The sequence below is a fragment of the Barbatula barbatula genome, assembly GCF_947034865.1.
Source record: "Barbatula barbatula genome assembly, chromosome: 22".
In the NCBI taxonomy this organism is placed as follows: domain Eukaryota; kingdom Metazoa; phylum Chordata; class Actinopteri; order Cypriniformes; family Nemacheilidae; genus Barbatula; species Barbatula barbatula.
The window spans coordinates 17,021,145-17,046,830 of record NC_136785.1 but is presented as its reverse complement, the minus strand read 5'-3'; the positions used below and the strand labels follow the sequence as shown (position 1 = coordinate 17,046,830).

The 25,686-nt window shown below is 37.8% G+C and overlaps 2 protein-coding genes across 4 annotated transcripts; both read right to left on the bottom strand.

Moving 5' to 3' along the window:
• Positions 1-13,404: 13,404 nt before the first annotated feature.
• endou2 (endonuclease, polyU-specific 2) lies at positions 13,405-16,879 on the bottom strand. Its single transcript, XM_079485942.1, has 7 exons — positions 15,948-16,879; positions 15,598-15,722; positions 14,826-14,931; positions 14,510-14,631; positions 14,191-14,303; positions 13,904-14,057; positions 13,405-13,744 (listed from the first exon to the last, which is right to left on the bottom strand). The coding sequence occupies exons 2-7, from the start codon at positions 15,697-15,699 to the stop codon at positions 13,472-13,474; spliced, it is 870 nt and encodes a 289-aa protein (XP_079342068.1). The 5' UTR covers positions 15,700-15,722; positions 15,948-16,879; the 3' UTR covers positions 13,405-13,471.
• LOC306910976 (E3 ubiquitin-protein ligase RNF14-like) lies at positions 16,490-24,966 on the bottom strand. 3 transcript variants are annotated; one of them, XM_079485938.1, is made up of 8 exons: positions 24,684-24,966; positions 19,954-20,114; positions 19,746-19,873; positions 19,140-19,613; positions 18,813-19,041; positions 18,459-18,631; positions 17,879-18,009; positions 16,490-17,382 (listed from the first exon to the last, which is right to left on the bottom strand). In XM_079485938.1, exons 2-8 carry the CDS (start codon positions 20,102-20,104, stop codon positions 17,373-17,375), a joined length of 1,296 nt encoding a protein of 431 aa, XP_079342064.1. In that variant the 5' UTR covers positions 20,105-20,114; positions 24,684-24,966; the 3' UTR covers positions 16,490-17,372. The 3 variants fall into 3 exon arrangements, with proteins under 3 accessions (XP_079342064.1, XP_079342062.1, XP_079342063.1); XM_079485936.1 differs by having other exon boundaries at positions 19,140-19,631; positions 24,684-24,913; XM_079485937.1 differs by having other exon boundaries at positions 19,140-19,631; positions 19,954-24,897.
• Positions 24,967-25,686: the final 720 nt, after the last annotated feature.

Sequence of the window (25,686 nt, the reverse complement as noted above, 5' to 3'; positions counted from 1 at the left end):
ATGACATGGATGATGCTTTTGCCAGTCTCAGGGCTTCGATGACTGAGAGCATTGCAGTCTCTGTGGAATGACCGGTCTTGAACCCAGACTGATTGCTGTCCAGGAGGTTGTTTTGCATGAGAAAGGAGGAGAGCTGATTGAACACAACTCGCTCCAGGGCTTTGGCGATGAAGGGAAGAAGGTAGACAGGCCTGTAGTTTTCTAGCAGTGTAGGGTCCAGGATGGGTTTCTTTAGAAGCGGTGTGATGCGGGCCTCTTTGAACGCTGTGGGAAATGTCCCAGTGGTGAGCGAAGAGTTGATGATGTGGGTCAGTGCAGGCACAACCGTTGGAGAGATGGCCTGGAGGAGATGGGTGGGGATGGGATCCAGTGGGCAGGTGGTAGGGTGGTTTGAGCCAATGACCTTTGAGACATCAGCTTCAGACAGAGTAGAAAAGGCAGGGAGCACACACGTGTCAGGGATGTGGGCGGGTTCGACAGATGGTGGCGTAGAGAACTGGCTGCTGATGGCAGTAGTTTTCTTTACGAAGTAAAAACAAAAAAAGGTGGAAACACAGAAGACAGACACACACTGATTCAAACACACCCACATTCAAAACACACACAATATGCACACATACTAACACACATAGACTAGCTTTGTTGAAACATAGATACACACACAAATGCGAAAAGAGATGGACACGCAGACACACACATGCACACAGACACACGCGCACACACGCACAATGATTATCGCTGAGAATCACACATTTAAGATAAGGGAGAGAGAAACACATGTCACATATTACACAGACTATAAATTCCTAAATGCATTATTAATTAAGTAACATTATAAATCTAATTCTTAGACAGTGTGACAGGACGACAGAAGACGTGTAGGACTTTTAGACACACATTTCGTGGCTATGGCTATATAACTACAGTACATTCTGAGAAACTAAGAAACAGACTGCATTCACACAGAGGAAGCTAAAAAAACTGAGTTGGAGAGTGTTCGTAGGTTGCGCCGGAATATGACCAGTGGGGAAGCATGACTAGGGAGAAGTTAAGTTGAGATCAAGAGTGCTGAGGAAATGATCCGACGTGTGCAGCGGGGTGACCTGGGAGTGATGAGTGGAGCAGTAGCGTGTGGAGATAAGATCTAGTTGATCACCATTAGGCATGGGCCGAAAACCGGTTTCACGGTTTACCCGCGGTTTAATATTCCCGCGGTTTCAAAACCACAAAAAATGTCCGCTATACTGTCTCTGCGGTATGCGCAGCTTTTTCTCGTCCTCATAGACGGAAAGTAAGTTACAGGAATCCCTCAGGTTGTGTGCGAACATAACGAGTCACATGACCCCTTCCTCTCCGGTTGGTACACGCAGTCAGAGGGAGTGAGTCACATGTATGAAGGATGGCCGAAGGAGGTGAATCTTTGGAACTTTTTCCCCCGTCAAAAAAGACTAAGTCTGCCGTGTGGGAATTTTTTGGGTACCGAAAAAGGTCAGACGGCAGCAGCTTGGAGGAGGAAGGACATCCAACTTGTAAAAAATGTTTAAAAAGAGTGGCTGCTCGGGGAGGAAAACGTCAAATATGATAGCCCATCTAGGGAGCACCACCGATCACTCTTCGCTAAATTCACGGCAATGCTTTCTTTAAATAAACATTTGCAACCATCTGAGAGAGTTTGCGTGTTTAGCACTGTTAAAATAAATACCATTCTGATTTCTACCCCAAGCAAATGTAACAGAGGACAGCTAGTGAAGAGCTGTGCAGTGTGTAAAACCTCACTCCCCGACCGAGAGACGCTAGAGACTGCTGCCTTTAGCCTCCTCGTTAGAGCGCCCGTCTCCCATTCGGCATTGTAATGCCGTCATAGAAGCCGCGCGAGTGTGACCGGTTACACACATAACATGGCTAATCAACTAGCCGAACATGAACTAGTTTCCTCCCTCACGTTACTTCACAGAGCGCGGACGAGTCTAATAAATCAATTTAGCTGATATCCCGTTCACATTTATACTTTTAAGGCTCCCGTAATTTGTGTAACGTTACATCTGTTAACAATAACCAAATTTTGTACAGAAAGAGCCTGTTTGAGTGTATGCAACACACTAGCAATCTCGCACTCTTTCTCTCCTACTGTGTGTTTATAGCGTGTGTGTGCGCATCAACACTGAAATAACAATAATGGATTTCAGAGCATTATTGTAATGACAAATTTAATTTAGAAGAACTCACATATTCATTTAAATTATTTAACCTGACATGTTTACTGTTCCAAAATGTTGTATATGTTTCTTCAAAATAAAATGTATTATGTTCAGTGGAAAAGTTGTTTTTATTGAAAAAATAACACATTTAAGCTTTAGTAATACCGTGAAACCGTGATAGGTTTGTGCAAGGTTATCATACTGTCAAAATCTCATACCGGCCCATCCCTAATCACCATACTTGGGTTGCTGAAGTGGGAATTCAGGTTAGTTGGCAGCCTGTGGTTTTTCAAGGTGGATATTGAAGTCTCCAAGTACCACCATAGGAGTACCATCCTCAAGAAAGGATGACAGAAGCGTATCCAACTCCTTCAAGAAATGTCCAAGCTGACCTGGGGGATGATAAAGAACTACAACATGAGTTTTAACAGGGTGGATTACATTATGTCACATGAGGGTGCTAGCTGTTTGAATCTGCAGTCGTTAGGGATAACTAGACCGGTTTCTACACCCCTCCCAGATATGCATGGACTGTGAGAGAAAGTGTAGTTATAGGAGAAGGCAGCCGGTGTGGCCTAATGGTTAGAGAGTCAGATTCGTAACCAGAAGGTTGGTGGTACATTTCTCAGGGTTGGTGGGTAACGACTGAGGTGCCCTTGAGCAAGGAACCCTACCCCTACTTTCACTCCGGGCGCTGCAGTGATAGCTGCCCACTGCTTCTGGTGTACGCATGTTCCCTACTCTCTGGATGGGTTAAGTCAGTGGTCACATTTAAGGTATGGGTCACCATATCTGAAAAATAGGTCACTTGTCGGTGTCCTTGCTCGGTAGAAGTCAATGGGGTGTTAATTGCACTTATACACTTTATACGTCTGAATCACGCAATTTAATTCAGCAGGACACATCTTACAATATCTCACAATAAACAAGCGAAACCAGCACAAGACTAGACAAGAACAAACGCCCTCAAAATGTGACACGGTTGCTTTATTGTAAGTAAAGCAAAGACACTGCGTTAAACTCAATAAGACAAGATTAATCAATTACACTTAGGCCTATGCGCTTCTGTTGACTTCTGCAAACTTCTTCTCCCACTGACTGTGCCGAGTGCACAGTTTAAACACGTTGTCTGGCATTGGACACGCCTTACAATATTCAAGAATTCAAGATCTGCTAACTTTTTTGTTATTTTGACCAGTTTGACCCGTTTAAATTTTCTACAAATAAAGGCAAATAAATATTTTTTTGCCATGGCATTCCGGAGAGAGGCATTATGTATGTTTTTAACCATTTATATAAGTTATTTATATGTATCAAGATACAGATAACGCTGTGAATATTATACTGTGTAACACTCTGATATGAAACTGTCCTTTTATTTGGATAAATAATATGGCAATATAAACATTTTGCTACTTCTATCTAACTATTGATTTAATTGAATTATCACTATATAACAAAAAAGGCACTTATTTCTTTAGCATTTTAAGAAGAATCTGGATAAAAACCATTGCTTTTCAATCTCTCTGGTGTTGGAAAAGTAATGAATGTGTGAAAGAAATGAATCTATATGAGTGGCCAAACACTACCTGGAGTAAAAAAAAACGTAAGATTTATGTTCCATCAATACTGAAAAGGTAGTGTCAGCCTAGCAATAGTAAATCTGACTTATATTTGAGCGTATGTATTTTCATCTAGGCTGCTTCTTCATAGCATAAGAAACTGCAGCCATCCCCTCAGATACGTTACACCCTGCTCTTATATGCAGGACTTACATATCATTTCATCAACCTGGACAAGCATTTCCATAGTTTGTTTGAGTTATTTTGAAGAATGAAGCATTTGTATATACATTCAATCTTACTGCATTTTATTAAAGAGATTTCTAATCAATATGATATATGAAAACAGTGTAAACTCCAAGCCCCTGAAATGTACAAAAAGGGCTTATGCGTTTCTCTGTGGTCTCCGAGCAGCTCAGATGGCCATGTTGAAATCAGTTTGGAAACTTTGCTGCCCTCAAAGCTTATATTTCCTGACAAAGTCTGGCAGGGACCGAGAGCCCATAGCTGCCCCCAATCTCCTCCACACGGGAGATTTACTGGGCTCAATATCTGTACACAAAGCAGCATAGACAGTTCACTCTCGCTCGACTGACGCTGTATCACTCAGGCCCTCTTTCTTTAAACATTCTGAGAAAGAAAAAATAAATTACTCATGCTGCTTTTTTCAAGAGCCTTTAGTTATGTATCCCAATTATTAACGCTATCACCCAGAGCAAAACTAAATAAGACGATTATCATCACAGCATTAGCTTCAGACAGCATGGATGATGTAGTTTCAAAAGGAAGAAGTGGGATGTGAGGGTGTGTGGCCGACTGCCATATTCTCAAGGCAAATTTTGGTTGCAGATGTTTGAACTGAAGCATTTGAAGACTTCACTACTCATCTTGTCACCATATTATTGTTTTAACCCTTCAGCTGCAGGATCTAGCACCTTCTGTTATAGCAAAATAGTGTAAATTCTAGAATGATGTATAGAGCCAACGATAATTCAAACGTTGACTTATTGAAAAGTATCAAATCTGTAACTTTTTGATGTAAATTTGATGTTAAACTTTGACCAATATTGTGTAAATAAAAATTTTCAGGGTTACAACCAGGTTTCAGAAATTTGGCCGGTTAGCTTTGGCAGTTAGCCCCTATTCTCGTGTAGGCTAGTCATTTAAAAGTAGCTGTGTATTGTGATTACTTTTTTTACCTACACATATTATCTGATCTGATCTGATCTGATCTGATCTGATCTGATATGATCTGATATGATCTGATATGACATGATATATTATTCCTGGTAATCGAACACATAACCTTTGTGCTACTAGGTTTGTTTAAGTGTGAAATTAACTTATTTTAATTCTTGTCCACCGTCTTACAGGCATGCTGAGGAGAATTACAAAAAAAACTTTTTTTATAGAGAATGCAGGAACTGGCCCCAGAATGATGGCATTATGTGTCTTTTCTCACAGGCTTTTGTAACTTCTACGAGGACTCATTTGTCCTATCTTATTCGTATGTTATGATACCATTGGCTTTCTCGCCAGTGACAAAGGTTTAGGGGTGGGGTTAGGGGAGGGGCTTTAGTGTTGCTTTTGTCTAATAATCATACATTTTCAAACGAATTTGTCACCTCATAAAAAAGTTATGAATTCCTGTGAGATCAGGTTGGTTTTCTCGTAGTGCCATCAGCCAGTAAGTCTTGTCAAGACAGAGAATAGTCAGATGAGAAATGTTTTTGAAACTGTGATGCCCAGGAGCAAAGATTGCAGCATGCAACACACATACATCTGGGGTGCTAAGCACCAGCAGAACAAAGTTATTCACTTTACCTTAAAACCATTAAAACACAATTTTGCCACTTTCAAATGAAACTAGACCAGGGACGTGCACAGGAGGGTTGCTCAGGTTGCCCGGGCAACTGCCCATATGCCCTTCTCGACTCACGTTGCCCTTCCGAGGTGGAAAATAAATAAATCATACAATGGATGCAGAATTTCACATACGTCTAGAGAAAAAAAACGCGAAAAGCCTCATTCACTTCCGTATTCGGGCAACTAAAGTAAAAGTCAGAAGGGGAAGGGCAAACTCTGTTTACGTGGGTGCAGCGGTGCACGCGACCGGCACCTGAGCTGAGCCTGCATGAGCGGCCCTAGAAGGAGATTGTCGCGGTTATCGGGTGATACGACTCAACGTTGTCTAGGGTGGCCATACTTCTGGATTTCGTCCGGACAGTCAGGATTTTAAACCCCCTGTCCGGCGTCCGGGGCAGCCTCAAACCAGACACTCATTTGTACTCGTTTTTGGAGTTGTCCTGAATCGGCCTAAACAAAACCCGCTTTAGAACATTTATTGGGACGCAGCAGCATAGCGTCTGACGCCGTAAGATCTCCGGTCAAACAAATGATTGGCTGAAAGAGGTGTCAAATAAATATCTGATATATCATTGGTTAATACCGTAAACAAGCCTCCACGACGTGGAAGTGGAGGCCACATGCTGGCTTCGTCACATCATAACGGTAACTTGCTGAAAGGTCAGACATCATTTAGTCCGGAATGGACAAAAGAGTACAACTTTATATAAAAAAACAGTAGAGACACTTTTCATGGATGCACAGCACAGAAAAACAAAAGTAATCGACGAGCTGCAGGTAAATCTTCCCTTAAGCTTAGGTCAAAGATTCATTGCCAGACAATTAAAAAAAAAAAAACGAGTAGACTGTTTCAGAATCACTGTATCATGAGACCATCGATATGATGCACAAAATTGTATTGTAGTTGCGAGTACACCAGAGTCCTATGCAATTATTCTAGCCTCACTAAATGCTGCAAAGTGTCCTCTTTTTTTGTGTTATGGAAATAGCCACCATAACGTTGTCAGAAAAGGTGAGTTTGTGATGTATAACAAACGAACGATCATTATCATCAAGTTTTATGAAATGAATTAAAATCTTCAAAAATCCAGGCTGAGTTTGCCACGTTTAGCCTAAATGATAAGACAGATAGCTTGCAGACAAGCAGCCTAGGCTACTATTTTTTTTGGTAGGTAGGCATTAGGCAAACTAAGCTACGTCTCTGCTGATAGTTAGTTTCTCACATTTCGTTTGAGCAAGAAGAATTAATGATGGAAGCTATGCATCACATTAATTATTTTATTCTAAATGGTTAAATGCCTAAATCCTTTCACTATTTTGGGTATTGTTTGAAGCCAAGATGCCCACTGAAAAGAGGCTGATTCAGGAGAGGGAGAGATATTTCAGGGAGTTATGTTTTTCTGTGTTATTATTAGTACTAGTTAAGGTGATTGAGTGCTGTATTTCAGTGTTTTACTTCTTTATATATATATATGAATAAAGATCCTGTTATTCTCAGTCCTTCATATAGCCTGTGAGGTTTTTTTGGGGGGGGGGGGGTTGCCCTTTTTTCAGGTCAGAGAATCGTTTTTGACACGTGAGATATTTGAGTTTTTGCAGCTCTTTTGAATTGTGTCAAGATTCTGTGAAGTCCCTTTAAGAAGATGAGTGGGGTTAAGTTAAAATTGAACGTCTGTTATCATTGATGCAACAGTTCCCCCTACTGGCTCCAGAGCTGATAATATAGCAAGTGGTGTTGCATAAGACTGTCAGGGGTTTGCTGTTCAGACTAGAGATGTGTGATACAACATGTGACACAAGGCTGTGCTTCAAAGTGTGACAAGCAAGCACAAAACTTCAAAGAACAAGCAGATATTTTTGGTGTAAAACAAGAAGAAAGAAACATATAATGTAAGAAAATAACTACTTTGACATGTCTTCTTATGGCGTGTTTTTAATTTCCCCAGTAAGTGTTTCTGTTTAGCTAATACTGTGAACCACAATTTCTAAGATAGTGAAAATCTCCTTTACCTTTAGTAGTCCAGTGTCGATATACTCCATAATAAACAAAAGTTTTGTCAATCATAATTATTATTCATATAATAATAAACATTATGCATGTATGAGACTCTTGAATCTTCTATTTCTCTCATTAAATGTTCTCTGTCTTCAACCCAGTTTCACGAATGTTTGTGGTCCTTTAACAGTGCTGAACAGATCGGTCCCCTCAAATAGAGCAAACTCTTTTATATGTCTTACAGCAGGAGACCTAATCTTCATGCAGATCTTTCTTATGTCCCAAAAAGTATTAAAGACACCTAAGCCGGATGCGTGTATGAATATCTATACTCAAAACAATGCTGGGTTATTCTCAAATAGGGATGAGCCCAACCGTTGCGTTGTAAATTAACCTATGCTGGTTGTTGCATCCCAATTTGTTGGGTTGTTTTAATACATTGTTGGGAGTTGGGACAAAGATCAATATTTTCGGGGTTAGTTTAATCTAGGAGTTAGGTTTGTCATTTTACGACCCAGTGCTTGGTTGAAAATAACCCAGCATCTTTAAAAGTGTTTGAATCAGATAAACCAAATATCAAACTAAGGGATCCTTTTATTTGAAATTGTAACATGGAGTAATAAACTGCTGAAAGCTCAATATTAATGATTCGTATTTTAATTCTATGAATGAAAACTATGTACAGTCCATTTAAGAACAAAGCAAGGTCAATGTTAATGTTTCATTAACTTTACAATAATCAACAACATGTTTCATTGTACATGAATGTCGGCTGAGACTGTTTTGCTGGCTGTGCGTGGTATTCTGTCCCGTGGGCTCATGGGAATTTCTCACCTACTCTTCTATGAATACTGATGATTCGGACATACTATAGTGTTTTCTCTTACTACATAGTAGGCATATTCGGACACAACATTAGTATATGCATGTCCAAATCTTGCGAAAAATAGTGCATCAGCTGGGTATTTCTCGCCTACTGTTTTATGAAGACAGAGGTTTCGGGCATACCTGTACTATTCGTTAGCCTACAGCCTTTTACCTACTATATAGTATTTTTGGATACAGCCAGGGGTTGTCCCTGCGTTCCCATTCGCCTACTTATACTATGCCTAATAGTAAGTACTATTTTTGTGTTGGAATACTAGGTACTTTTGAGTTCATGGCAAAAGTGATTTCACACACTGGGACATAACCAGAAGCTGCCGTTGTTGCCTAGACAACATTACATTCACATTTCTGCATTTGGCAGATGCTTTTATCGAAAGCGACTTACATTGCATTATACTATACATTTGTTTCTGAATATGTGCAATCCCCTGGGATCGAACCCACGACCTTGGCATTGCTAGTGCCATACTCTAAGCTAAAGGAAAGCTACATTGTGGCCACATAACTGTCTAAGCTCTTCTTTTAAGGTATTTATTAATTCATTATTTCGTATGTAATGTTTACTGTATACTTACATGTATACTTACATTTGTTAATTATAATTTTTTTGCATAAATCTGTTAATCAACCTCAGTCCTGGTCAAAACTGCTAAATGTTTAAGGAAAAATCCTGGATTTTTTCTCTTTTATTGCCAATGATTTTTTTTCAAAAACTGAAAAAAAACACACACTAAATGACTTAATTTCAATATAAAAAGTGATTGTGGACTGGATTCTTTTTTACTTTTTATCACAGTCTTGGACATGTGAAAGATCAGTAACAACATTGGCTTTGATGCATTGTTTGTTTTTTTGTGCAGCAAAGGCTTTTTTTGGCAAAGACGTGTTATCTGAAACCTTATTCTCTATGGGGTTCCATCGTGACTATTGGTTTGTGTAGTGGTACACTTTGTGTGTTCTCTGCTTTCCATCTTAATTTTGAAGGAAACATTTTTCGTTCTCTTTTAATGATCGAAAAGTGGGGCCCCATACACACCGTCGACTTGGGCCCCCAATTTGCTAAATCCGCCACTGTGTATGGCCTTACATTTCTTTGCTTAATGGTAGCTTTCTATATAATAACACTTTAGCAAGGCAACTGTATGCAGAGCTGTAAGACAAGTGTGCCTCGCTCTAAATCACTTTTTTTACATTTGTTAAGTTTCCTGGCAAACCTGTGAGAGCCATCAAAGAGGAGTTTCACAGGATTGATGGGGAATGGTGTACATGTTGTTGTATTAAGTGCATTGATGGCACCCATATTCCCATCAATCACTCCTTCCCAAAATGAGGCTGACTATGTCATCGGAAGTCCATCCACAGCATTAATGTGGATTAATATATATATACAGTATAAATAGGCAATATATGGAGAGAGATAGAGAGAGATTCACATTTGACGGTATCAACAAAATGAATATAAAAGTGACAATTAAACTACGATTGACACGTAAAGCAATTTTCTCCCACGCCGACTCTCTTTCTTTTGCTGATGCTGTGTTCGCTGTACGCTTGTAACAGTACCTCCGATTCTAATGGCGAGAAATAAACAGAGCGCTTTTTGTCCCGTGCCGTTGCCATGGTGAATCGTGCTATCTTCGCTCAATTGATGATGGCTTTTTAAAGCCCCGGTGGGTGAACTTACTCAGAGCGGATTGAACTAATTGAAATCAGCTGTTCTGAAACAGAAAACTCAGAGTAGCGATTCTCTGAGTAAATCAACTCAGAGTTCTCTGTGTTGGTTGAACCTCCTTATTGAAACAGCCCCTGGCTCTGCCGACTGAAACTGGTTTCTCCCGAGGTTTTTTTCCTCCATTTATTTATCATTGGAGTTTGGGTTCCTTGCCACAGGGCCGTGTTGGCTTGCTCACTGGGATACTGCATTTATTAGATATTATTCACTAGAATGATCTTGCTTGTTCTATAAAGACCATGAACTGTGCGGTGTTTGACCTCCTCAGTGTTTTCTTATTTTCTCCTGTAGAGCTGCTTTAGAACAATGCAAATTGTGAAGTACGCTGTATAAATAACAGTGAATTGAATTGGATTCACTTTAAGGGCCACTGATATAACATATCTGCAAATAAATTTCATTTTATTTATTAATCATTAAATTGATTTGTTTATTTCCTTATGAATGAATGTAAGAATGTAAATATAATATGTTTGAATTATTATTATTTATTTATTTATTTTTGGTGCACCGCACATCTCCATATGGTAGAGGCAGGCTATTCTTCATTGCAAGGGTGCTGTCAACACGATAAATACAAACAAACCTTACATCCTTGTTTCTACAGCACAGCTGTAGCTGTAATGAATGCTTGGCTTCCAACTTAATCGACCTCAAATAATTAAGATTTGATGCAGGGAACAGAAGTAAGATCTATCCAACATCTGGGGGATTATGGAAATCCACAATACCTACGCTGAACATCTGGTATCATGTGTCCAAGCCTGTCAGTCTTCACATGCTGTGTAGTATACTGTTTACATCTTGTAACAGTTAATAACATGTAAATAGCTAAATAATATGGTGATTGTGGCTACAGACAGTTGGTGTGCAGTGATCAATCTGGATTTGTATGCACAAAAGAACTAAACAAGGTTGCCACTCACCCTCTATTTGGGTATTCAAAATATGGAGAGTTTAAAAGCTCACCAGCATGAAAAGAGAACAGAGCAGTGCTGGATCTTCCGGTTATGATGCCTCACATCAGTCAGCAGCCTCTGGTGCAGATCAAGCACACAGTGATGTGAGCGTGTTATGGCAGCTCCTCTGAGAATGAACCAGATCCTTCCAAGATAAAACTTCAAAGACAGCTGAGGTGGCCCCTCCCTCTTCTCCCTTGAGCACACATGGACTTCAAAATGTAACGTTCAGGACAAGCCCTACCCAGGTAAGGACGAACGTGCTGCTATATATATTGTACAGCTCATAATCTGTTAGTACATATGTGTAAAGATTTAAATTTTTCATTTATAATCTGAATACGTGACTGAAAATGTGAAATCTCATTATGTAGTAAATTAAAACATGATTTCCACATTTCATGACAGTCATAGCTGCCAACAATCACAAACTGACAACTTTTAAACCGTGACTTGTTTTGGTGACTTGTGTGTTTGATTTACCAAGCCTTTCACAGTCCTTAGTTGTCATCCCTGATTATTTCAATTTTGTGTTCTTTGTAGTATACTACTTTAAGACTGTGACTGACCGATGAGAACAGATGTTTTTTTTTTTTTCACTTTGTTTTAAAGGTGTTTTATTAACACACCCATTTTTAATGTAATGTTTTACAAATATAGCACGGCACGTAAGTTTGTATTAAAGGGGAGTGGTTTATTGTAAGTGTAAAATTACATGCCAATATTGGTGATACAGGGATGCCACCTGCTGGACACAGTGTCCTATTGCCCTTATGTCTTTGTAAAAGGTGTATTTACAACTTTAACAAAACAACTGTCACTGGTGGTTCCCTTAAGTTTTTTATGTACCTCTACAAGTACAAAACTTGAAATATTTGGGAACATCATTGTACCCCTATAATGTACCTAAAAAGGTACCGTTAAAGTTCTGTTTCCAGTTAAAATCATTTAGTGGTACACAATAGGTCTTTAAGGGTACAGATATGTACCCAAATTGTTACTTCTGATGTTTTTCCAATTTTTATGTTTATACATAAACATATATAGAAATTTATATAGAAATCAATGTATAGAAGGTGAGTGTGTATTGTTGTCATGGCACGTGTGTGAATGTTTAGAAATAAAGCTTTGTGACTTAAAGAATATATACAGCCTATTTATATTACAGAATGAGTACATTTGTCATATGTTGAGGTGTCTCGTTTGTCTGCTGATCTGATATGTACGCTGATGTAACGGAAATGAACGTAACTCCCGACTTTTTACACGACCATTTACATGCTTAAGACATTTGGGTTGTAAGAATGTACTGTGAGATTTTAGATACAAAAACGGGGACTGGTATGTTACTGTTTTATCATTAGAATGTGATAACTCCCTTTTAATTTAATAGAACGTTTGGGCATACCAACATGGCGGTGCGGTAGCTTCAGTGTAACGTCATGAATAATGCAGTCATTTATATAGATCAGTGGGTGTAACCCCGGCATCCTGGCCAAAATTTGCACATTCACCTCTAGTCATCATTGTGACCTACTTATCATCCCCATATGTTCTGCTTGGCTTCATCACTCCTCTCCACCGAGAAGCTGGTGTGTGGTGGGCGTACTAGCGCAAAATTGCATCATCCAGGTGGATGCCCATTGGTGGTGGTTGAGGATATTTCCCCCCTTCCATGTAAAGTGCTTTGAGTGCCCATAAAAGCTCTATATAAATGTAAGGAATTATTATGGTTTATACATTTACATGTATGCATTAGACAGACACGGACTTACATTGCATTATACTATACATTTGCTTCTAAGTATGTGCAATCCCTGGGATTAAACCCATGACCTTGGCGTATCAAATGCCATGCTCTAACCACTGAGCAACAGGAAAGGTGTATACACAGAATATTGATGCTGAATGCCAAGCACTTTCAGTTTGAAAAAAACTGTAACAAATCTTTCACTTTACAGTAGTTAGGGGAAGTGTAAATAATGACAGAAATTTCCTTGTGGGGTGTGAACTAACCCTTTACAGATTAAATTTACCTCTTCACGGAATACAGCAGATCCATAATATTTATGCTGGAAGCCATGTGCGAATGATCACATAAGCGTAGCTGAACATGAGGTTATTCAACTTTAATTTATTTATGTAGCTACAGCAAGATTAATTTATGTAGTACACAGCATATCAAACAATACAGCAGAGGATATGGCTTTGTTATTTGGTTTATTGTTTTTGAGATAAAAACATAACAACATATAACCCATGGCTATGAATTAATCTACCCCTTTCTTTGGTGACACGTTGAGGTATTTTACAAGGACAGGATAGGTGGTGCCAATGTGCTTCTGGTTGTAGTGGTGACAGACTATGTCCACATCATAGATGTTGAAGGAGACTTTCACACGTTCGTTGGGGGACGTGAGGAAACATAGAGTGTATAAGGCAAACTCAAACTCAGGGCTTACACCAATGAAAATGCTTCCTTTGGGTTTAATTCCATTCTTCCAGGAAAACTGGAGTGCCAAAATGTGTTTGTTTTCATCTGGCTGCCAACGAGATAGCGGTAAAACAACAGAAGGGGGAAAATGATTAGATTGAAAAACACAATATTTTGTCTGCAATATGAATCAGATCAGATTAGGAACAATCCGTCATCCCATTGTTCTTCTCCAAGATTAGAGGTTCACTAAAGGTTCTCTAAATACCTTCGGTGAGTTTGCATCCACACTATATCCCTTGTAGTCGATGTGTCCAAGTTTCTCTTGCAAGTACAACTGAATCCAGTTATGGAAGCCAATAACAGTATGACCTCCTCTGGTCTCTCCTACAAAGACATGTTCAAAACCAGAGGAGTCCGGTCTTGTGAGGAAAGAGCAAGACACATCACCAACAGAGAAGTTTGCCTTTAGAAATGCTTATACTTCACATTATTATTATTAAGCTGATTGGTAATGACCTGCTACAGAGGAGAAGTGTATAACTATATACTTACTTACTGGACCCTCTCCTGGCATACAGCTCAAACCAGATGCGATACAGCTGTTGTTTAAAGTCTGTGATGTCCTCTGGAGAAAGATGCTTCTCCACTAGATATCTGTGGGCAATCTGCCATTGCAATATACAATTTGTTGCAATACCAAGAGTGAATATTTACATACAGCACATTGATTTGATTATACAAACACAGAATAATGAAATATGTAATATACATATACAAATGAATTATTGTGTCATTAATCATTCATGAATTCTGGCAAGATTTGTTTTTAAGAAAAACAAACACAGTGGTATTTATTTGATCACTTTGTTACCTTCATTGGGGGGGTCTTTAAAACCGAATCGAGGAACTTGTGATTTTCCAATTCTTCCTCTGGCGTGACAATCTCTGGTTCACCAGTATCACTCTCATAATTGTCCAGGAGTGAGATGAAGGCTAAATTGATAATACTGCTATAAGTTGCCATATTAGTGTCCATACTTGGTCAGAATGTATATGTTTATTCATATCATGACATACTATATTTATCATGGATGTATATTAAATAGTATATTAATGGTATATCAATTATAATGAATCATAAACCTGTTTGGTTCCTTGATGGTAAAAAACAAATGACTGCATTTTACCTAAGAAAGTCTCCTTTTTGAATATGTTTTCATCAACAAATGAAAACAACGGTAACCCCGCTGCATCATTGCTGTCACTGCAGCCCGTCAGATCACCTGCTTTGCCCTGTGGCATAAAGAAAAGCCTGAAGACTTTCCTGAACCTTCTTCGACCATTAGGTTTCATGTAGAAATTATACTTGATTTACTTTAAGTTTATATACTGGCCTGTTATTAAAATGTAATGCTTTTGTTCTCCTGTCTATCTACGTGATGACATTTACTGTTATGTTATGTAGAGAGATTTTCTACAATGTCATTAATCTAAATATTTCCAGGAAGCAGTGCTCAAAGTAACTATTATTATATTATGTAATAACAATAGTTAGACAAGACAATAAAGTAATGGTATATAGATTATAAATATAACATGTTTTCATTTGTATCCTGGTATTACTTCATTGCCATTACTACTTTTACTTAATTACTTTTGATTAATTTCACAAATCAATCAGAAATGAACCATCCCAGCGAGTCTTATTGTGAACAGCTTTGAACTTTGAAGAATAATCCTTCGGTTCATTTTTTTATCTGTCATGTGCTGTATGTGAGCTCAATCTCTCTGACCTTATGACCTCATTTAACACAGAGTAATATGTACATGTCACTTTATATGTCTGACTAAACCCAACAAAATATACAAGAAACCAGAGGTGAACTATTATTCAAAATCATCGGTTTAAATGGTTTGAAAAATATATTCAGACATTCTTTCAAGATATTTCAGAATTACCTGCAGAGAAATGCGATAATCAATCCCAGGTCTCAGACGATTTATGTCATTATCCCAAAGTTCCTGAATCATAGCTGAAAGTTCTCGATCACCTTCAATCATTTTCTATTTATCGCAAGGGGTCACTACAGATGTTAAAATAGATATATAAAAGATAGGTATATCAAACATAGCCATATCTAATAAGCTGTTACAAAATGTCAATAACACTTGTAATATTTGTGAAAGATCAATAACTTGATTTGTGCTGATTTGTAGTCGCAATATTATGTCAAAAAACCTTTTTAAATACAATTTAACCATCAAATCTTATTTTGACTTTGTCAAAGAGAACTTACAGATCTACTGACCTTGTTCCTCTCTGTGAGTTGGGTTACTGGTAGTTCTGAGTTATATTTTGAGAATCGGTAGCTCAATAGCTCTGCGGCACATGGACTGGTTGGGTAAGATGCAGCGGCCTTCCCACAGCACGAGAGAGAGGCCTATTCTAAAGGGTAAGCCAGTGTCAGCAACTCTAGCCAAAGGGATTACAGCAGGTTGTAGGGCTTTTGAATGAATGACTCTACAGTGAGGGTTAGCTCTTTGTATCTGTTTTCGTGAGGTATTGTCTCATTAACCTGACCTGGGTACCTCCTCCTAAAGCCCCTCATCCACACACAGTGGATCTCGATCCAATCCCAGAACACTGAGAGCGGACTGACATTAACACTTCATATGCTTTAAAATACAAATCAAGCTTAACTTCACTAAGCGGTATTATTATTTTATTAAATTATTCTGTTTTGATAGTTAGATTGAAATTTTTAATACTTTATGTTTGAGCTACAATCTTTTTTTAAATGCAATTTTAAGCATAATGTCAAGGTGCTTATTAAAAAAACATTGTAAGAGATGCAATTTAAAAATCCCAATTTATCCAATCAATCAAGTCTTCTTACAATTTGTTAACATAAGTTCCAGTAGTGTAATAATCAACATAATAAAAAAAGAAAAAATCCACATATACTAAAAAATCTTTTCACATTTCTAGCTATATAATTCACTTATTATAAACATTAAAGTTAATTTATTGTTAACAAACGTAAATAAACAAATTTTATGTCAATTAAATAGATTATTTGTTAGTAATAAATTGACTAATTCTACGGAACTTTACCTTATTAAAAGTCAAAGCACACTTTTTTACACACTGAGTCATCTATGATATGCTCAAAACACAATGCAATGGCCAAAGACATCCATGTATGCATCTACCTTGGAGAGATTCACTCATTTGCTAAATGGATTGCCCTTTCACATTGAACTTATATTCAATAAAATGGAAATAAACCCCACACTAAATGGACTTTTTAATTATTTACCTATCTGACAGGTTAATGTGATGGCTTTAAATGTCCTTTATTTAGCAGCTTTTCTCACCAAATATGAGATTTATTTAATGAAACTATCAGTATAAAATATATAATCAATTATATTAAAAATGATATTATCTGTAATATGTTATCATATCAATCCTTTTGCCATTTGTTGTGTGGCCCAAGTCTTTGTTTTGTTGATAATGCTTTTACATAAGCTTTGTTTAAAATTTTCACCCAAACTAGAATCAACAGCTGAAAAATAAACATGAACTAAACATGTTTACATTTTTAACTAAAACAAAATAAATAAAAAATGTAAAGAAATTCTAAGTGCACTGAATAAAATATGTTCGGAGAGCCTTCCATTATGTCAGATTAGGAACCTCCTCAAAAAGCTTTCTTCTCTTCTATTTATTGTCAGTGCAATCTAGAAGGAAAATAATAATCATCATTTAAATATTCAGCCCGGTCTAAAGGGATACTTTTTCTGTCATGAATTACTCACCCTCTAGTTGTTCCAAACATGTATACATTTCTTTGTTCGGTTGAACACAAAGAGAGATATTTTGGAATAATGTTAGCAACCAACAATTTTGAAGCACCATTGACTGCCATAGATACATTTAAATAGTAGTCAAAGGTGCCCCAGAACTTTTTGTTTTCCTACATTCCTCAAAATATCTGTCTTTGTGTAAAAATAAAGAAATGTATACATGTTTGGAACAACTACAGGGTGAGTAATTCATGACAGAATTTTTGGGTTGAGTATCCCTTAAGTTCACCACAGAATCTTTAGCATATTTGCATTATTATAGTTTGATAATTGTTGAAAATGCTTTAAAATGAATCTTTCAAAATGAGTTAAGACAAAAATAATAGTAGTGTATAGTAAATGTATAGTAAAATACATTTTAGGCACTTACAGGTTATAGCATTTTGAATTTTGGTCTGAGAAGTGGTCGTATGGGTTATTATCACTGAGAACAGTAAAGCAGAGCCAGCAGAAATATTTCCAACAGGAGGTACATGTCATTTTGTTACAGCCTCTGTCTTTCTGAAAATGGAGAAAACAAAATGACTCATGACAGTTAAACACAGTAATAAAGTTGATTCAATGTTGTTACAATGATGCTTTATTATGGTCTTATGCCCTAGGATAAATAATGCATACAAACACATCTCTTCTATCCATTCTACTCCACCCATTGTCTTTAGAAAACCCTCTAAAAATACATATTTTTTAAACATTTATAGATTTGTTTGGCAAGTCTGCAGCTAGCCACCATCACATAAGTGGTTTAAAATGGTCTAGTTTGTAATACTGCGCAGTTTTGCAATAACTACATCAGTCTGTTCATAAATCATATAATTTATAAATAAGGTCAACTAAAGGAAAACAATGCATTATTTGAAAGGCTTATCTGAAACTCAACGACCACACCTTCTAGCGACAGAAATATTACAGATCTTTAGGTCTGCAGCACTGTGGATAAATATGCTCACCTGTACATGAGTGCCACAGGATGGACATTTCTTACTGTTACCCTTCAACCATTCTGTGCTAAAGTAATTCTCCACCTCTCTCTGGATGACCTGTTTTCCAAAACGCTTCTCAAGAAATTTCTTTCTTATCTCACTCGCAGCAAAGTATTCCTCCCGTAAATGCTTAATTTCTTCTGTTAAAGAAAAGCAAATATATAGTCTATACATAATATTTTGTTCAGCAAAATTACTTAATAAGTTTCCTGATTTCACATTTCCTATGGCTGGAATTACAATATGTAAGGGATGCAACAAGGTACAGAAAAAAAAAACATCAAACTCAAGCAGTAATTCCAAAATGTACTATAATCTCACCAGCAGTGGCAATGCATTGAGACAGAGCATGATAGCCTCGGTTGCATATGGTACAGAAAGCATATCGACAAGAGGGACAAATGGCCAGAGTGGTTTTCGGCTCCAGCATCACAGGCGTGCAACAACTTGTGCGGGGACAGTATACAACATCTTCCATTCGGTCCAAACTTGACTGCAGGAGGAGACGGTCATAGCGGGCAAACTCCTCCTCTCCCACCAGAAACTTCACCTATGAAAGTGATCTTATGCTGTCAGGACTAAAACTGCAGCTGAAGTGTTAAAACTTATTCATAACTTAAACTATAAAAATGTTGTCATGAGAAGTACCTGTGCTGGAGTGGCTATAGACGTACACTCTGTCTCAGGACAGTCAAGGAACTGGACTTTACCATCTCTAATCTGGATCTCAAAGTATTCCTTCGTGCAGGCCTTGCAGTAGATGTGCTGACACTCTTTAAAGAGCAAACAGCTGGAACCAAGCTTCTCAGAGAAGCAGATCCCACAACAGAAGACCTTTCCATCAAACACTTTCTGCTTCTGAGCTTCATCGAAATCCAGCAGATGGTTTAGTATGTCTGTGCGATGATCAACTTCTTGAACAGCTCTAGGGTCTAATTCTTTGGGTTTACTTTTTTCTGCTGCCTGCGTCTGTCCAGATTCTCCCTGAGACTGACCAGCAAATCTTTGGATCTCAAGTGGCGAATGGATGCCAAGGTATTGCAGAGCCTCTTCTTTTAGGAACTGGATCCAGGTGAAAAGAACCACGTTTCCCCGGTTCGCCTCCCAAAGCTCGTCCAGTCTCTTGCAAAGTGTGGTGATCTTTTTAGACATTAAATAAATGTAGAGCTTAGAGCAAAGTACTGCTCTTTGTGTTATTACCAAAATACCAAACAGAATTGTTTTAAATAGCTTGGAATCCAAAGCTGAACTTACTTGTACTCCTGTGAGCCATTTGGAGCTTAAAGTAAAGACTGGAGCTGATGATGAAGGGTAGTCCACAGGTAGATCAAAACTTAGAATAATGGGTAGAAATAATATACCATACTCTACACATGTTGGCTCTGTCAAAAAAAGAAACATACTTAAAAAGACTGTAAGGAACTGAAAAGCGATATATATTTGAATATTCATCAAATCTCACCCTTGATTATCAGTTTAAAGTCAGGAGGAAGCTCAAGGCACAGATGGATCTCACCCTCCCGTCCTGAATCTGCCCTGCAAAACTCCTCTTCATCATATATGCTTGCTAGAGCCAGCAGTTCATCTTTTTGTGCTTCAAGATTGTCTGACATTTTAGCATTCCTAAGACGAATATGTAATTGTAAAACACATGAAGCTATAGATACTTTATCGAGTTAATAAATGGACAGCTGCGTGTAAGTTTGAAAAGGTTTCACATTTTTTGTAGTTTATTTTGAGTTTACTTTTGCTTGCTATTTTTCTACCAAAAGTTATGGCAACACTGTCCCCAGCACCATGTCAAAACGTGTAAGATTGAGTAGAATGTGTTTGTGATTGCCGTAAATTAGTTAACTGTGTGTGTATACAGAAGGATTAATCCTTAAAATCAATAATATTAGAAAGGTGATCAGCACATCCTTGAGTAGCGCTGGGGTCGGGCAGATCACACCACAACCTGAGAAAGTAGTTACAATGTCTGATTTTGAAGAAATTGATGGCAAAAATTTGGAAGAAACCGTTCAACACCTTAAAACATCAACCTGCGCCCTTGACGCACTTCCCACATCTTTTTTCAAAAGTGTGTTAAACTGTTTAGAAGCAGATCTCCTAGATGTGGTAAATGCCTCACTTCTCTCTGGAAGTTTCCCAAACTCCCTGAAAACTGCTGTTGTCAAACCCCTCCTGAAAAAGAGCAATCTGGATAAGACCATATTAAACAACTATAGACCGATCTCAAATCTTCCCTTCATAGGTAAGATAATTGAAAAGTTGTCTTCAACCAGCTGAACAAATTCTTAAGCTCAAACGGATACTTTGACAATTTTCAATCTGGGTTCCGCCCGCATCACAGCACAGAGACAGCTTTATTAAGATAGTAAACGACATTCGCTTAAGTACTGATTCAGGCAAATTATCCGTGCTGGTACTACTCGACCTCAGTGGTGCATTTGACACGGTCGATCACAACATACTTATAGACAGGCTGGAAAACTGGGTGGGGCTTTCTGGGATAGTCCTTAAATGGTTCAGGTCATACCTAGAACCAAGAGGTTATTATGTGAGTATAGGTGACCATAAGTCTGAGTGGACATCCATGACATGCGCAGTCCCCCAAAGCTCAATTCTTGCCCCTCTCCTATTCAACCTGTACATGCTCCCAATGAGCCAAATAATGAGAAATAACCAAATTGCTTACCACAGCTATGCAGACGACACACAGATATACTTAGCCCTATGATTACAGCCCCATTGACTCCCTGCTCAAATGCATTGATGAAATAAATAGTTGGATGTGCCAAAACTTTCTTCAGTTAAACAAAGACAAAACTGAAGTCATTGCGTTTGGAAATAAAGATGAAGTTCTCAAGGTGAACGCGTACCTTCACTCTAAAGGTCAAACAACAAAAAATCAAGTCAGGAATCTCGGTGTGTCTCTAGAGTCAGACCTTAGCTTCAGTAGTCATGTCAAAGCAATAACTAAATCAGCATACTATCATCTGAAAAATATTGCAAGAATTAGATGCTTTGTTTCCAGTCAAGACTTAGAGAAACTAGTGCATGCTTTCATCACCAGCAGGGTGGATTATTGTAATGGACTCCTTACTGGCCTCCCCAAAAAGACCATAAGACAGATGCAGCTCATACAGAACGCTGCGGCAAGGATTCTGAGCAGAACCAGAAAATATGATCATATCACACCAGTCCTCAGGTCTTTACACTGGCTACCAGTTACATATAGGATAGATTTTAAAGTTTTATTACTGGTATATAAATCGTTCAATGGCCTAGGACCTCAATACATTGCAGATATGCTCATTGAATACAGACCCAAAAGAACACTCAGGTCATTAGGATCGCATCAGCTAGAAATACCAAGGGTTCTCTCCAAGCAAGTAGAGTCTGCATTTAGCTATTATGCGAGCCGCAGCTGGAACCAGCTTCCAGAAGAGATCAGATGTGCTCCCACAGTAGCCACAATCAAATCCAGACTCAAAACACATCTGTTTAACTTTGCATTTGATTAATGTGCCACTGTGCCTCTGACCGTCCGACTGTTTGTGCTGTACTTTATTTTATTTATTACTGGTTAATTTTTATTTTTCTTATTTCTTCTAAACTATGTTATTTTATTTTTTATTCTTAACTGGTTACTTTTATTTTTCTTATTTCTTTACTGTTTTATCAAATGGATATTTTAAATTTCTTCTATGTAAAGCACTTTGAATTGCCATTGTGTATGAAATGTGCTGTACAAATAAACTTGCCTTGCCTTGCCTTAAAAGGTGAAGTGACAAACAAATTTAGATGCATTGTGTACATAGCCTCAGAAAAGATGTGTAAAACGGTAATGTGCTTTGTTGAAATTGGTCAATATGCCACAGACAAGATTTAATAAATTAATCTATTATGACATGAAATATAAACATGTGGTGGATAAATGGATAAAAAAAACGAATGTAGGCTACTATTTAATTAAATAAATTACTATGCATACACAAATTAATTTAAAAAATCTGGAATTGATTATGGTTGCACTGCTGTATGTAGGCCTACCATAGTGGTGTTATTTATTAAAGAGTCCCGTTTGTGTCCCCCTCACTTTTAAATAACTTTGTAATATTTGTTTAACCAGCCGCCGTCATCACCACAGAGAAGGACACAGATAGTCTGCCTGTGTCTAAAATATAGAGCCAGGTCCGTAGCCAGCCAGTTGAAAGGGGAGGTTCTTTTTTTTTTAAAGTGGACCTTTTTTGCAGTTTTTCTCCTCCTTTTGTATTTAATTATGAGGTTCAAATACCTTTATGCACTAATTTCTGCTGGATTAGTTTGTCTGCTGGTATCTTAACCAGCACGCTTTTTGATGTACCTAAAATATTTATTGCATTGTTGTCAAATTGCTTCCTCAAGTAACACTTTTGTCAGTCCATACACAGTTCATAAGTTTAAAAACCACACTAACAACAGAACAGATTTAATGAACTTTACTGAAATATTAATAATAATTCCACTCATCATAATTTCTTGACTCTCTGTCAATGCCTCTTTGTTATGTTTTATTATTATAATTACGCTAAGTTTATATGGCTATTATATTGTAGACCAGGGGTCCCCAAACTTTTTTCTGCAAGGGCCACATAATTCTCCCTGTCTTTAATGGGGGGCCGGGTCGGTTTGTAACAGAAAATTACATGGGCCGGAGGTACTACTTGAATTATTGTGGAGATTTAATTATGATTTGAAATGTATTTATTATGCCTCCTAATGGTAGAATAGTTTATTAATAGTATATAGTTTAGTGCTACTCAAATTCAAAACATTTTCTTTTGCATATTAATTAACCTTTCTCTTTCCCAACCGCTTGGCCATTTTGTCGTCTCTTTGAAATTTTCCGATGGTTCGCGCGTCAGTTCTATCGCATTGGTATGTTATGAATTTAACAAATTATTAGGCTATGTGAGTAATTTAGAGAAATTTGGGTCTGAAAGCCAATATTCTGACGCTCGCTCACGGCCCTACTAGCGCAATCTCCTGACTGGTTAACGCTGCGCAAATTTTCACCAAAGTTCAGATTTTAAACTCGCGCGAATCACGCGAACGCTCAATGCGCGTCATTCGCGTGAATCGCGCCGCAAGTAGGTCATCGCATCTTTGCATTGACTTAGATCACTCGCGCTATAAGGCATTGTTCAGAGGGCCGGTCCAAATCTGTGGGCGGACCACATTCATATATACCCCTCCCCTCGCATCATTCAGAGGCGATGCTTCTTCACGTTGCTTTGAAAAGTGTATGCGAGAACTCTCTCTGTCTGTGCACGCACATACACGCGTCCTGCAATAATAATCGTATTAATTTGAAACAGCAACCCAGAAATTTGTCACAAGCATTGATTAAAACAATGATGACAATAATCACATGAAAAAAACGACTTAAATTCTGGACCTTTGGCAGTGAGGGGGGGTTCGTTCGAACCACCCGAACCCCCCCTGCCTACGGGCTTGAGAGCTGAAAGATTGAATTAATAGAAATTAGTTTTTACGTGAGTTATTACTTTTTTCGTTTAAATAGGACTCGTTCTTTTAACAGCAGTGTTTGTGTGTCAAGGCTTGACAGAAACGTGGGCTTAGTTTCCGTGTCGTTGTTTACTTTATAAAGTCATCCTGCTCGTCTTCCGACCACAGATTCAGGTTTACAGACCGTTTGTTTTCCTCCGTTTCTCAGTTAATCGCATTCACCCCCTTCTACACAATAATAAAAACACATTTTGGTTTCGGTTTAATCAATTTAAACACTCAAAAACAACGCAAAACAAAGGTTCTGATAATGAATTTGTGATAGGATGCAAATCAAAAACACTTGATGTCATAATAATTATTGCTTTTGTCTTACCGAATGCACTGATATGAAAGTAACGGGTGGGCGGGGTTATAGATATATCTCTCACACATAAACAGTAAACAAACCCCAAGTTGTATTATCTGAATTATGCACGAAGACACTGAAAATATAAATGTATTACGGCGGGTTCGTATTCATTTTTATATGGTTTCATATATTACTTTACAAAATAACAAAATATTCCGGATTTCGGCTGTACTCCTTCAGTTCTGGACTGATATTTCGTTGTTTCTTTTTGTTATTCATTATACGACTAATCATCCAGGTAAACGTTAACGTTGTGAAGCGCTTACCTTCTGCTTTTCTCCTGTGTGTTACAATAGGCCTACAGATATCAACCAGGAAGACATTTGCTTGACTACGTTTCAGTGGGAGGAGTTTCAGTCTGCGATTTGACAGTCCGATGAAACAAAATCATCTGTTTTTTTATTATTCACAAATTTGGTGATGTTGGAGGAAAGAACAGACAGGGTCACAGGCCTCCCCTGGAGATATTTTAATGTTCAAAGTAAGTTCAAACTGTGCATAGAACATGTTCTGGGAGCCCTATGACTCGCCCTATAGACTTTAGACTATAGACTCCACATTTATACCACACCCTCCGTAACCTATCTTTCCCTCTTTCTTGTCACATTAATATAATGGTTTTGAATAACCTACACATGTGGTATATGAGATTAATTTAATGAAATATTCAGTGTGAAATGTAGACTATAGTAAAATCAATTTGATTATAAAATATATCAGCTTTATCATTTTATCATATAATTGACGGACACATTTTTTAAAAGTATAACAAACATGAAATAAACATGTATACATTCTGATGTTGCCCCTAAAAATGTAACAAATATAGAGAAAATGCAATGAATAAAGTATGTCTGGGGATCTCAACCTTCCATTATGCCAGATCAGGCACTTTCTCAAACAGAAAGGTATTGTCCCGATGCAATCCAGAATGAAAATGATACGCATAATTTAAATATTACAGAAAAGTAAATTTTCAAACAGAAAATGGGGAAAACGAAATGCAGTTAAGGAAAGCGGCTGATGACAGTTTGTTCTTAATTTAAAAAATAATGTGACTGAATTATTGATAATACCCAGGTAGCAAACAGACGTTAGGCCAATGTCAATATTGGTTGGTTACGTACGTTGGCCCAACCTATCTGACAGAAATACAACGTTGGGCCAACGTTGGTATGGTCAGCTGCAATTGCCCACCACTTCCCTCAAATTATATGTATATATATTTATATTTATATATTTAGAACAAAATGTGCATTTATGTAGAAA

Excerpts from the sequence above, each read along its gene's own strand:
- endou2 (XM_079485942.1), bottom strand. The coding sequence starts at position 15,699 with ATGATTGAAGGTGATCGAGAACTTTCAGCTATGATTCAGGAACTTTGG. Across the intron at positions 14,632-14,825 it reads CAAAAAGGAGACTTTCTTAG|CCTTCATCTCACTCCTGGAC; the intron begins GTAAAATGCAGT and ends TTATCAATTTAG. Across the intron at positions 13,745-13,903 it reads TGGATGCAAACTCACCGAAG|CCAGATGAAAACAAACACAT; the intron begins GTATTTAGAGAA and ends TCTCGTTGGCAG.
- LOC306910976 (XM_079485936.1), bottom strand. The coding sequence starts at position 20,104 with ATGTCAGACAATCTTGAAGCACAAAAAGATGAACTGCTGGCTCTAGCA. Across the intron at positions 19,042-19,139 it reads CTATAGCCACTCCAGCACAG|GTGAAGTTTCTGGTGGGAGA; the intron begins GTACTTCTCATG and ends TCACTTTCATAG. Across the intron at positions 18,010-18,458 it reads CCTGTGGCACTCATGTACAG|AAAGACAGAGGCTGTAACAA; the intron begins GTGAGCATATTT and ends CTCCATTTTCAG.